The sequence below is a fragment of the Molothrus ater genome, chromosome 9, assembly GCF_012460135.2.
Source record: "Molothrus ater isolate BHLD 08-10-18 breed brown headed cowbird chromosome 9, BPBGC_Mater_1.1, whole genome shotgun sequence".
Classification (NCBI taxonomy): Eukaryota; Metazoa; Chordata; class Aves; order Passeriformes; family Icteridae; genus Molothrus; species Molothrus ater.
The window spans coordinates 7,504,840-7,518,503 of NC_050486.2; the positions used below are offsets into that span (position 1 = coordinate 7,504,840).

Below are 13,664 nucleotides of genomic sequence, written 5' to 3' on the forward strand. Positions count from 1 at the left end.
CCAGGCATTAGGTCTCAGACTTGCTCACACAGACTAAATTAAGTCACCCATATTTTCTCAGTTTTGCTTGTTAAATCAAGGGTAAAATGTAAGCAAACCACAAGAAAAGCCCTAATGGTGGCTTCTCACACCCAGTTTATTTATAAATACCATCCTGATGACCTCCAGCAAATTATCATCTCTGTCTGATTTGGAAAAACCTTTTTCAGTAACATATGGGAGACTTTTGTTGGGACACATGTGAAACTGCTAAGGGAAGAGCTCTGCTTGCTGTTCTTTGTTTTAATTGAGATACCAATCATTATTTTTCTTTCTAATTATTCTTTTCTGCTTGGTACTGGTTGTTTTCATAATTCTCCCACTGCCCTGTGTTTGACTCTGCTTTTCATGTAACCACACTGGTTTCTGATGTTGTTTGAGCGTAATTTGCTTTACTGGAATGAATAACTGTTGCTTTCCCAAATGCATCTTAACTGCTCCCCACCATGGACTTCCCAGGCATCAGAAGCTTCCAGTGAATTTTCTTCCATTTGTCTCACATTCCTTTGGTGTCTATTGTGCTGGAGTACAATGTTTCAGGACATTTTACTTCTGCAGTGCTGTAACTGTGCACATTGTTTTCCAGTGCGGCTGTTTGGTTCAGAAGGAACCAAAAGACATCAAGTTTTGGTCAGGAAGATCTCAATGCACAAAAAGCCATAGGAGAATGTTTGCTTGTCACTATGAAAAACTCCAAATGCTGTGGTACTACATTGAAGGTTTTGGATATTTTATTTTAATACAGAAGAGGAGAGGTGAACATGCAAGACATGTGGTCACTGAATAATTCCTTAATTTTCTCTATTTGAACTATTTCCCCCAAATGCTGTGGAATGAAACAAGGTTTCAGTTTAGCTTCAAGGTGCTCTGTCTGTGGTTTTCAGTTGTGCCATATTCCAAGTTTTAATAACAAAGAAATTTCACATTTTGATAATAAAGTGGATGCAACTATGACCTGACATTCAAGACAAGCAAAAAAGCCCCATGAATTTTGATTCATTTCTGTGACCTGTCTTCCATCTGAGGGAAAGCACCACCAATGGACTCCACACCAGCAAACCAAGGTAACAGAAGGGAACCACAGCCTTGTAGTTCAAGAGGAAGCTTGAAAGGACTTTTTGCTGTTACTCAAAGATTCATGGCAGTACTAATGTTAGACCTCTGGAAAGCAAACAAACAAATAATCATGGTCCAAGTCCACAGACCAACACAGCAACATGTCTGCCTCTCAAAAAACCTTTCCTGCAGATAATCCTGTATTTTTGAGTCAGGTCTCCAAGGAACTAGATACAGTTGACCTTAAATTAGGCTTCCCCAAATGCAAACATCACAGGCAAGCCTGGACTGCCAGCCTGGATAGCTTTTTGCGTGTCTGGCCAGGAATGAATCCCTTCTGGGAACTGCACTGACACAAATCTTTAAAACTGGTGTCAGCCAGCTCAGCACCTCTCCCTGATGTACCACCTCAGCTCCCCAGGTGTCACAGGCTTGTCACAGCAAGGGATTCCAGTGCCATGGCCTGGCTTGGGACCCTCACACGACCCAGAGACATCCCAGGATCCTGCAGAGCCACTGAATCACAGCAAGTACCAGCAGCTACAATATTTTAGATTGGGAAGGCTTTATGTTCCTTTCTCAGTTCCAGTCCTCAGCCTGGTCTTCAGTGTCAGCCTTTGGAGAAAGCAGTGCTTGCTCTTTTAACACATCACCTCTCTAAATTCATGGAGCCTGTGCTTGGGAGCAGCTATCTGCCAGAAGTGGACTGATTACCCAGAAATCAAAATTAACACTGTCTTCCCTAGGACATTTAAAAGGAAAGAACACAACTGAATTATCATAGAAATTTTACTAAATTTTATTAACCCCTCTTAATGCAATTTAATGTAATTTAATGCAATCTTAATGCAATTTATCATGCTGATAATTTATTTGTGTTTAATGTATATATGGTTTTATTCTGAACTGTCACACACCTTGGTGTGTTACACGTTTTTTTGAATGTGAACAGAAGTCCTAAGCTAACCATGCAGAGAACACAGAAGACTCCAAACACAACAACAACCTACAAGGAGAAGGAAAGTCTGTCACCCCTTGACACAAAAACATGCAGCATGAGACACAGAACAAGGCAATCTTGTTGATATGATAACATGAAGAACAAAAAAATTACTAATAGGAGGTAGAGGGTCAAACAAGCTACTCCTTTCAACTCTCTTATCAGACAATTAAGAGACACAGCATCACATTTCTGGAAACACAGGCTGAAGTCCATCTAACTCAGATGTTTAGCTCCTTTTCTGGACTGTATTCTTTGTTACTTGTGATCATGAACTGTCTGACTGAGTGAAAGTAGTGAGAAGTGTGGAAAGCAAGTTACTGAACATGAAAAGCTAAGGTGGGTCCTGATAGGGAATGAAAAAGCCAGGTTGTTTGAAGCTTACAAAATTTTTCATGGTTTTGATGAGTTTACTCACAACTCTAAGATCCAAGGTATTTTGAAAAGTATGGTACCTTTGTTTAAACCACGTATTAGTCGTATCCCTGTTGAAAAACACAATTTTTTGACCACTCCAGCGGCCCAAAAAATGATAGTAATGATGTTCAAGTGAAGAGGAGAAAATCCCCTTGGGAGAAGGGGTCCTGGGAGGGCATGTTTCTGAACACAGCCTAGGTGATCTCAGGTCAGTAACTACATCACTGCAGCAGCCTGGAATCACTGCAGGATCCAGGAATGCAGGGCAGGCTTAAAGCTCCCACAAGCCCCTCGAACAAGGCTGTGCCAAAAATGTGCTCAAGCCCGACTCTAGGATCTGCAGGTTCTGAACACTGAAGCAGGTACATAAACACTGTGCGGAATATTCACATAATTTTTTACAAAATACATCACATACATCAGGCATTCTCCTCAAAATACATGAATGACAGCTCTACACTACAAGTGCAAAAACAACAGAGAATTTCACTGTAAAAGGCTGAAACCTGTGGGCTTACAGTGCACCACAGAGGACAATGTTCCTTCCACACATACCCTCAGTTTTTGCTGCTCCTCCTTCTTTCAGGCTCCATGAGGTACTTAAGGAGTCATAAACTCTCCTTCTTGTTGTTCTCAACTTCTGCAGCTTTTTTTTTTTGTGTCAAACCAGTGGAAATGCTTTAAATTGCATCCTACTTCTAATGGCCCAACTGGCTTTTTAAAGCCTCTGAGCTGCCACAGCAGGAGTCTGATGAGTGCAGAAGGTCTCTGGCCACAGACCACAGGCTTCCCCATGAGATATTTTTCCTCTGAGAAATACAGAGTTAATGGCAAGAAATAACAAGGCTCTACTGCTGATTCCTCCTCTTTCTGCAAGTCATATAAAACCAAGAGCACAATTATATCATGTTTCTGTTCCATGAGAAAAGAGGGCAAATGAAATTATACTGGAATTATCCCAGACAAGAGAAAACCTGAACTACCAGAAGTACACGTTTCACAACAGGACTACAAAGCCAAACACCTTCCAGATACCACTAATCATACCTAAAAGACAAGAAGCCAGAGCAACTGAAAGCAATTACAGTGGAAATTTTTAGGGAAGGAAAGTGAACTCATATTTATATGGTATCTGTTTAAACACGCACATATACCTGACAAATAACTTTTTGACTTCATTGTTGAACTTTTTATAGACACGGATTTGAGTAAAGATATCAAATTCACGTGTAAAAGGTATCTTATGAAGGTCAAAGGATCAAAATCAGCTGTTCTGAACTACATGGATGAAAAATCTGGCAGAAAATCCATCAGAAGTTGAGCTACCACAGGAACAAGCCCACAGGCTTTATCCATTTGTCTGTCCCTGGCTGTGCAAAGGTGTTACGTGCCAGGAGGGAAGAAAGCACAGATGCAGCAGGAAGCACCTAACAAGGCTGGTATATTGTATGTGTGCCAGGAGGAAAATACTTCCACTAAAAACAAACAAAGAAAGAAACAAACCAAAACAAACACTCTCCTACTAAATGCTATTTGCTTGCACACTCACCTGCAGGTATAACTAAAAACTGATGCATTTTGCCCAAAGCCCAAGTGACAGAGGTAGCATCAAGATTACTTTCACCCCTTTTCTCTCCACCTCATCAACAAAGTCCTCTGGGTCCACAAAAAGGCAGCTGGGGGATTAATCCCACCATGATTTATACTGGTGAAATTAATTCCTCACCCCCAGTATAAATCCTTCAGCTATTCTGCAGGAAGGGTACAGCTTTAGCTCATGTTTTATGACTGAGATCAGGGAATGTCAAATGGTTTACCCAAAGCTGGAAGAGACCCTAGAGCTCAGTCTGGATGGAAGTGTGGGAACCACTGACTGACTGTTATAGCTTCTACCCATGACATAATGCTGCCTCCTTGGTGCCTCTAACCAAGTTTTAACTACCAGCTGTTCTTTGAGGAGTTCTCATGGCAAAATGGGAGCAAAACATTTTACCAGTCAGGAGAGACTGAGGGTTGAGCTCCTATGTCAAGTCCCATGGGGCAAGAGGAACAGAAAACCAGTAATGCTGACAAGAATCAAGCATCCTCATTCTGTAATCAAATATAACCACGCATGCCACACTGCATGCAAACCACAGATGTCAAAGTACAAATGCTGATGACCTAAGGCACATTTTACACCCAATGTCTAAAGATAAAACCCCAGGAGGATAGCCAAACCACCTTTTTCTCATTTAAACTGCAGTTCAAAACGGCTTTGCTATTTCTTTTGCAAATGAGGGTGACCTCAGAATTTAAATTTCACTCTAAAAGCAGCACTGTAAATCAGAGGGTACTAACAGAAAAGATCTATGCATACACGTTGCCTGAGTCACCCTCAGCTTGGCTCTGCAGGCATTGCTGTAATGACAAAAAAATCACTCTCAAGCAATAACCACTTACTGCCACAGATAAGGCAGAGGAAACAAACACTCCTTGTTTGTTTAATCAGCAAAATGTTGGCCTAGATGTGTTCATCTCATGTTTAATTCCAAAACAATTTCCCTGCAAAAGATGCCTGGATTGTATTATTGGATATGTTACAAGACAATGTGTATTTGGCCTTTCCACAAGCCTGTTTAAGCATGCAAACAGTGCTGTGAATTTTCAACAGAAACAACAGCTCTGCTGCTTGCATCCTCCTCCAAGACCAAACCCTGTCTGGAGCTTGCTCCACAGTGCAAATCCATACTTACGCCCTGAGTACCATCTCAGATTCCAAGGAATTCAGGTTTGCCACTTCTCCTTGGCTTGAGGTCTCCAGGTTGCCAAACCTGAAAAAGGAGATGGATGTTTACAAGAAACTCTAGTGAATAAAAGCAAAATCCCAAATAGCATCATTCATATACAATTACCATAAACAACTACAAAGCACTTCCAGCTCAAACTACAAGGAGTCTTAACAGGTGGGCAGAATTAAGGACCTTGAAGATTATTTCATTTAGGAGGGAAAAAATCCTAAAGAAACAGCCAGTATCATCCAGCCTAATTTTTTAATTTATATGAAGCAGCCTGCCACAGGAGGAATCAACCACAACAGTGTCTCTGCTCACAGCTCCAAGACCCTTCTGCCTGTTTTCACTCCATCCTTTCCCAGGGCAACGTTCCAGTGTGCAAAGGGACTGTGACACAACCACCTTCTCCAATACAGCTCCTGTGTCTCTAGCACCTGCCATTCCTAAAGCTCCAAGTGTTATCTCAAGGTTTCCTAGGTGGCAAGTGCTGACTTTGTGCCCAAACTCCCCATATCAGTGAGAAAAGCCCACGATGCTGTGAAAACAGCACTGGAAAAGAGGGAGCCATGGGCACAACTCCAACAGTGCCAAAGGGAAATCTCTTACCTACAAGGCACAACCCTGTGCCTTGCAGGCAGGATCATCCACTTCATTTTCAGCAGGAGTACCCATTGTTTCAGATATAGAGCTCCATAATTACCCATGAGGAATCCCATGGCTCCCTCCAGGCAGGTTTAATGAAGGTGAACGATTACTCACTGTCCAGAATAAGACAAGCTGATTTGATTCATTTAAGTTTACACATCTCAATTAATCTGAAGAGTTAAAACAAGTGCATCCTTAAGTGCTTGTGCTACAACAACCTGGTAACATCAGAGAGAACAGTGAGCTGTGTCCTGAAGGTTCGTTCAGAACTGTCACAAACTCATCCAAAAATATTTCAATGGATGGAAGTGGTGGTAGTTTTATGCTCCCCTCGAGTATTGGTCTAAGACTTCCTATATAAGGATCACAGACCTGTTGTTAAAGGGAGAGGATTTCACTCTCCACTGCCATCTGCTCTATAAAATGCCTAGAACACACCTTGGCCAGTAGACAAAAGGCACTTTTCTCCTGCCAGGGAATTTTTTAAAAATAAAAATTAGATTTTTATATTCAGTTTTCAAAATTTGCAGTTAATTTTTGGAGGAAAACTTATGGAGATGAGACCCAACATCACTGTCCTACTATTGAGTGAAATATTAAATATGTCTTTGCAGAACATCAGGCACTTGTGTTTAAATCCCACTAGAGACACAAGCTGAGTTTTACAGCAGAAATCCTTAAGACAGCAATAAAGAGCAGGCAATTTTCTGTGCAAAACTGGAGAAGGATACAGCCTCTGCCTATCTCTCATCCCTCCATGAACAACAGGTCATTAAATACGGGTTAGGAGGAGTTAACAACACAAGTGATGTGAGGAACAGCCTTTCTGCAGCCTTCCAGCACTCTGTTCTCACCAGCTCCCGGACAAAGAGCCTTTCACTGCCCAGCCTTGTAGGAATGCTTTGCATACAAAAAGAGACACGAGAAACAAAAGGATCCTGTAGCTCACAGAACTTTTCAGCCTTGCTTAGCATTTGGGAAGTTACAAACTGCACTCAAACTGACTAAGCAAATGAGACCAGAATGTAATGGGTAACACTGAATGTTTAATTACTGGAAAACAGAGTGGAAAATGCATCCCTGCTTCTCTGTTAAGAGGGAAGGAGGAAAATACTCTGAGTAACTCAGAAATAATAGGAAAGGTGGTCTCTGCAACAGCCCCAAACAAAACCCTAAATAAGCATGTAAGCATTGAAAAAAGCAATTTGGAAGGCCAGATCCTCAGGAAAAATAAGGTGGTTTGACTCCTACACACATGGAGTCATGGAAGTGAAATCACTTCTCTAGCTGAGTAGACCAGCCACCTGATATAAAGGAAAGAGCTGAAATAACAGATGCTACAGGAACAGCAGTGAGTCCAACTCCACAAAGCTGCTGTCCCAAAACGTGTGGCTCTGCTACTGTAGGACCCACTCCTTCAATACTCCCCCTCTGCCTCCTGTCCTTTCCAGTTACCCTGCAGCAGACCCTCCTCCTGCAAAAGGAATGAATGGGAAACATAAATCTAACTTGTTCTTCACTGTCATTCCCCAGCTCCAGCTCTCCCGCCAAACAGTCTCAATTCCCTCCTCTGTAAACTGCTCCAGACAGGGACTGGTTGCTACTTTCTCTGTGCCTATGCCAAACACAGCACAGCTCCACTTCTGAGGAACACACTTATCAGGGCAAAATACATTATGGAAGAGAGGAATTTGGCCTCCTTCTAACCTCATGTGGATAGCTCACCACCTCTGGCTTCCATCACACTTTGGAATACCCCCCTGGGAATACCAAAGGCACCACACTGTATCCCCACATCCAGGGCCAGGAGGAGCTGCTCTCCTTCCCTCCAGGAACTTCCATGGAAAGCCTTCACATCCAAATGCCACCAGGATATTTTCCTTTAAACTCTCCCTGCCCCCTTGTACCAAAGAATAGAAAATATCAGACTGCACAGTGTTAAAAGCTTGGCAGATTTCCAAAGCTGTCTGCTGCACTTGGATGCCAAACTCTCATGAATGCTAAAGGGATGTGGATGTTAAATTACTCCTAAATGGCTTTGGAAACACAAGTCATCCCACTCACTTCTCAACATACCAATCTATGCTTAAGATTTTGTCTAGTGACTTCTAATCTATCTTAAAAGAAAACCTTTATAGGCTGAATCTGGCTAAAAAAAATTTAATAGGGCTTCTGTCTCAAATTTTATCAAAACCAAAAGGGTAACATGAAGTCCTGGAGGAAAGAAAATTTAAAAATGCAACAACCAGATTTCTGAAACTGTTTCTAAAACTGAAGTTTTTCTAAAGCACAGCATCCACTTTTTTATTTCCAGCAGCTGACCTGCTGTTGGACACCATAAATGCTTCCTGCTCCAAATGCAGTCAGCATTGCACTGCTTGGACAGGATGCTCTGCAGACAGCACCAAATGACCAGCAGGTTTCCCCACACTCTTAGGGTACAGGACATGCACATTTCCCAGGATGCTCTCCCAAGAGTCCCAGGACTTTTGTGTAAGCTGGGTTTGTTTAAGTCTAACAGAGCATCAGACAATTCTGCAGCACTGCACCCACAGCAAATCCAGCAGAAAGTGAATGCACTGGGCTTGAGGGTAACCCAGCTTCCACAAATACATTGTGGAGGAGGTTTTTCAGTGACTATGTCCCTACAAAATAAAATATCCTGCAAATGATGTGGATGCTGTTCCCTCCTCCTCTCTCCCAAGGAGCTGCTCACCTGTAAAAAGCTGGAAGGGCCTTTTTTGATCAGGTCACATCACTGTTCTCCCTTGGACCAAACAACAAGAGCTCAGCACTTCCAATTGTTCCCTTACTCCACAACCCTGCTCTATCCCCAACAATAAGAGACAGGGCTCAAACCCTTCAGATGAAACTAAACCTGACAACAAATGCCAAAACTGTGCTGCCTTTGTTTTGTTTGGTTGGTTTTTTTTTTTTAAGAGAATGCCTCTTTCATTATTACTTCACTGGTACACAATACAAAACACAAATTATGCACTGACACCCATTTTAGTCTCTGATTATTAACAAGTACCACTAAAAACAAAGTTGCAAAAATGCAGGCTCTGGGCTACTTATTCTCAATATCTAGAGATGAAAACCAAGCTGGTTAAAATCAATTCCTATCCATTTTTTTTTTTCAATTTTTTCCCTTATAACATCTGCTTTTCTTCGCAATTCCATATTCCTAGCTACATGTCTATCATTCTAACTTTTATAGCTTAAATTTAATCTACATTTTCTCCCAAGCCATAAAATTCTAGACTACCCATGATACACAAAAAGCCAAGAGAAACATCCATGGATTCTTAAGCACTACACTCCTACGATTTGAGAGAAGGGAAGGAAGTGTAACCTCCTAGGATTTCCTGTGGATCCTCTCATGTATTAAAAAAGGCTGGGGGTGATGCTGATAAGATCAGGCAGCCCATTCCTCTGAAAGGGAAACTCTAACTTGCTCAGAGAGGTACACAAGCCAGCAAGATCAAAAATGGGCTCAGAAAAGAGAGTTCTGTTCTATGGAGACAGTTCTCCCGCCCTCTCCAGACATTTTCACCTCTTTAAATCAGTGTGAGAGGAGGAAGTCAGGGCCAGCTTCCTTAGAGACTCAATGTTTTTAGATTCTTTTACCCATCCACTTCCAATTTTTATCATTTCTCACATTCTGAACCAGAATTGGGATGGACTGAGGGATAAAGCACACAACAGTCAATGTCACTGTAACCAAGTCTGCTCTCCAGGACGGCTGCTCCTTTCTCAGCTGACTGCTTACCTGATGCTCAGATTATTATTATTATTATTATTATTATTATTATTATTATTATTATTATTATTATTATTATTATTATTATTATTATTATCATCTTTACTAACTGAGCCACACAGCTTTCCTACAAAGCAGCCAGGACTATCATTTCCAGGTAGAAAGAAAGCACAGATAATTTGTCAATGCCTTGTTCTTTATCTAACTAGTGGGAGATAGTACAAAATTAAACTCTAGCACAAAATTGAACCCTAGGAGCTCTTATGCCCCTTCTCTCTTCTAATTACTTCATGCCAGAGCAACCATTTCTGTGAATCACAGATTTTTAAAGTGCAACAAATATGACACTCCCAAAATAGGAGCACCCCTGACCCAGCCATGTCTCAGTTAGAATTTGGGGTGAGAAACCAATGCTGTGTGTCCCAAGCATTTATGCAGACCCAGCTGCCATGGTTTAACAGTCTGACCATGAAAGTTATTCTTATAACATTTAGCAATTCTTGGGCTGCCAGCAGAAATTTATGGCTGCATATTCATGTGATGTAATAGAACAGGAGAGCAAATTCTTTCTTGTGTTTCTACGATCCCTGTTCTGAATCAGCAGCCCCCAAACAGGAGAGACAGGTCTGAAAACACTGGTAACCAACAAAATTTTGGAATCTATTCTAGGTATGACTTTGCAGCCCATGCATTCTGTTGGGTTTTTGGAGGAAACTTGAATTAATTTTGCTGTGTTGGTCCAGCTGGGTTCTTTAGCAGCCAGACATAGCACACATTCCTCACCTATGCTTTGATGAGAGTTGGGATGTGAGCAGCAACGCATTTATAGACTGGATCTTTATGCTGAAATTCTGGATTTTGCAATATTCTTGACAACAGGTTATTAAATCCATGCCCACTAAAAGCAAGGGAAGAAGCTCCTGGCAGCTTTCCCCTGTGGTGTAAAGGATGGGTCCATTTCCACAGCAGTGGCTCTTACCTGTCCAGAAGAAGCTCCAGCACTGCCCTGGGAGAAGCAAAGGCCCTGTATGTTGCAAGGAAGATGCTGATGTAGGAAAAATCTGCATCTCCAAAAGCTGTGAGAAGGTTCTCCACCAGTTTCTCCAAAGTTCCAGCTTTTATAGCCCTGATCTTGGATGTTTCATACTGCCTGACAGTGTGCTCTGGGGGTAACTGGTCTCCTTCACCCTACAAAAGGAAACAAAAAGCACAAAAATCAGGCAGGAGACAGATCCCTGACATAGATTAAATCCTATATTTGCACAGGAATTGGCCATCAGCAGTTACTAAATAATTTTGTCATTTTTTGGTGCTCTCTAAGCACCAAATGCTGTATCAAATAATGGAGTTTTTAAGTAACTTTATTTTAAAACACTTCTCTGACATGCTCAAAAAAAACCATTTTACAGTGTGACCACTATCAAGTCATGATTCCACCATACATTAATATCTAAAAGACAATCCATTGTCCCACAAAGAGTAACATTACTGAAGGGAATAAAAGTGATAATTCAGTGTTTCATTTAACTTCTGAATGAACATGAAAACTGACCATAACTTAAGCACTGACATTTGCAATTCCCTTGCTGAAAATACCAACTTTGGGGTGTCACACAGGACCCAAGGTCAGAACACATTTGGTGCAAAAACATTTCAAGACACTTTTTGCAGGGAGGGTGTGAAACTCATCTTGCAAACATTCCAATTTTCTCTTAAGAGATTTCATTTGGCACAATATTTGTCCATAAATCTAGGGTTTGGGATTGTGTGTGGGTTTGTTTTTTAAACAGCATTTGTTTTAAATGCTTACAGCCTGCTTTGAATCTGAAAGAACAATTCCTTAAATTATGTCATTATTTAGAGAGAAGTTCAGAAAAGTATTTTCCTGACTCTATTTTGTAAAGTATGTGGGATAAAAAATGGGATTATAAATAAAAAAATGTCCAATATTTACTCAAACATCTTGATAGTGAGGGCACAAAGACAGCATGTTAATGACAGTCACTACCAACCCTGGCTCGGGATACTGACAAAACAAAAGGAAAAAAATAATCTATTAATAAGATAATTTAAAGAGATACCCCACCCACTTCCTATTTACATCACTACCCTCCACTGCTTTGGAATTGTTTCTAATAGACATCCTTTCCAGTTTTAAACAATATAGATGTCTTTAACATCATTCTAAAGTTCTGTTGCTAATATTATTTACAAAGCTCTGCTATCTCATTTCCCAGCTTCAGGAGATCCAACAAACCCTTGCTGCAACATTAAAATACAACATTGCTGTCTGTATTAAAAACAAAAAAAATAAAAACAGACTAGACAGGGAAATACTTTGCTACATTTTGTTCCACAGATCTTTAAAAAGGTGTATAACTTGTAATGTGTCTGACTTAAAGGTGCATCTGGAAATATATGAATTACAAAAATTAACTAAAAGTGTATCTGGAATTACATTTGACACTGTCATTACAGAAGTATTATTAACAGAATACGATGCCACCACTATGTAACTCTCTTACATTCAAATTTTCTTTAAGCAAAACTTTGTAGCATAAAAAAATTGCAATTTTATTGCTAACTCTTCGTTTTACAATTGTGATACACTTTTGAAAATAACTCATTACACAATACAACCACTTTCAGACAGGGAAGAAAGTCTGCACCACTGTATTTAACTCTTAATTTTTGATCCAGCAGATTGCCCCACTCACAGTGTAATGGTTTATGGGCATATTCACTCAGGGCACATAGAACCCTCTCATTCTCCCATGTTAGTATATTCAAAACAAGGGCAGAATCTGCTTCCAAGACTGATACATGCACAAAATTTTCCACTAATTGCAACACTACAACTTCCCCAAGACATCATGTTGGGAGAATGTTAAAAAGAAACAAAACCCCCAAAAAAGTCCCACCAAAGCTAAACAAAACAAACCCAGTTTCTGAAAAACCTAAAACTTTGTCAGCAAAATATCAGACTGTTAGAAATCATTGTGAAAGTTCTGGGATTGCTTCATTTGTATTATTTTAGCAATTCTGCCTGAAAGTTTAAAAGGAAAAGGGACTTGGCAGACAAGCTCTATAACAGGCTTTGAGAACAAGACCTTGTGGGCTGAGTTTCATGCTAACAGGAAACTGCTCAGTCTGGATTTAATCAAGAGGGCATCTCTTCACTGACACAGCCAGGCTACCCAAAGGCAAAGGAGTTTTCATGTTTGCCTTAGAGCTCTCTGCTCAGAGCTACACTCTACTCACTGCCACGAAAAAAAGCTCCTAAAGCTCTCTGCAATTTTTTACAGGGGTGTATTGTTAGTGGTACCAACAAATGATACCAGTTTTGCACTGTTTTGTGCACCCAAGGAACAAAGAAAATCTCTCCAGCTCTTTTTTGTCTCCTTCAGCACCGTGTCCAGTGGCTAACACAGACCTCAGAATTTCAGGGCTTCAGTAACATTTTCTTGGTCCTCTAAAACGGACAGATACGGCATTTTATAATCTGATTTATGTCTTTTAAAATCTCATTTTGATTTTTCAGGCAACAGATTGTAACCTTGATAATCTGCAAGAATAAGTGATGAGCAAGTAGCTTCCTACAAGACAGACAGAATCTTCCAAAAGCAAACATAGAAAGATTAGATGGAAGTATATACTTGCAAATCCTTCTTTTCTGAGGTTGTGTGTGTACTGATGTAGTGTAATTGCAACAACTTTACTAACCCTTGCCAATGCTGTACCTTCAGAGGGGCCCACTGTCTTTAAGGTGATCATCTTACAGCTCTACAGAATTAAACATTACCTACATACACAGTTCTTGCTGAAACAGGAGAGCTCCGTGCACACCAAAACACATCCAGGCTGAAAAGCTTCCTCCAAACACTACCTGTCAAGCTCCTGTGGGAATATAAACTAACTATAAACACCACCAGTGCCTAAACAAATGCTACAGCCTAGCAAGAGGGATTAG

The 13,664-nt window shown here is 40.7% G+C and overlaps 1 protein-coding gene across 1 annotated transcript in view; it reads right to left on the bottom strand.

The window, feature by feature from the left end:
- Positions 1 to 13,664, bottom strand: part of RGL1 (ral guanine nucleotide dissociation stimulator like 1) — a 53,923-nt gene that overhangs the window by 22,947 nt on the left and 17,312 nt on the right. Inside the window, exons 3-4 of the mRNA XM_036388191.2 lie at positions 10,674 to 10,882; positions 5,248 to 5,325 (exon numbers count right to left, since the gene is read on the bottom strand). Coding sequence (XP_036244084.1) covers positions 5,248 to 5,325; positions 10,674 to 10,882 — 287 coding nt within the window. The remainder of the gene's footprint in view (positions 1 to 5,247; positions 5,326 to 10,673; positions 10,883 to 13,664) is intronic.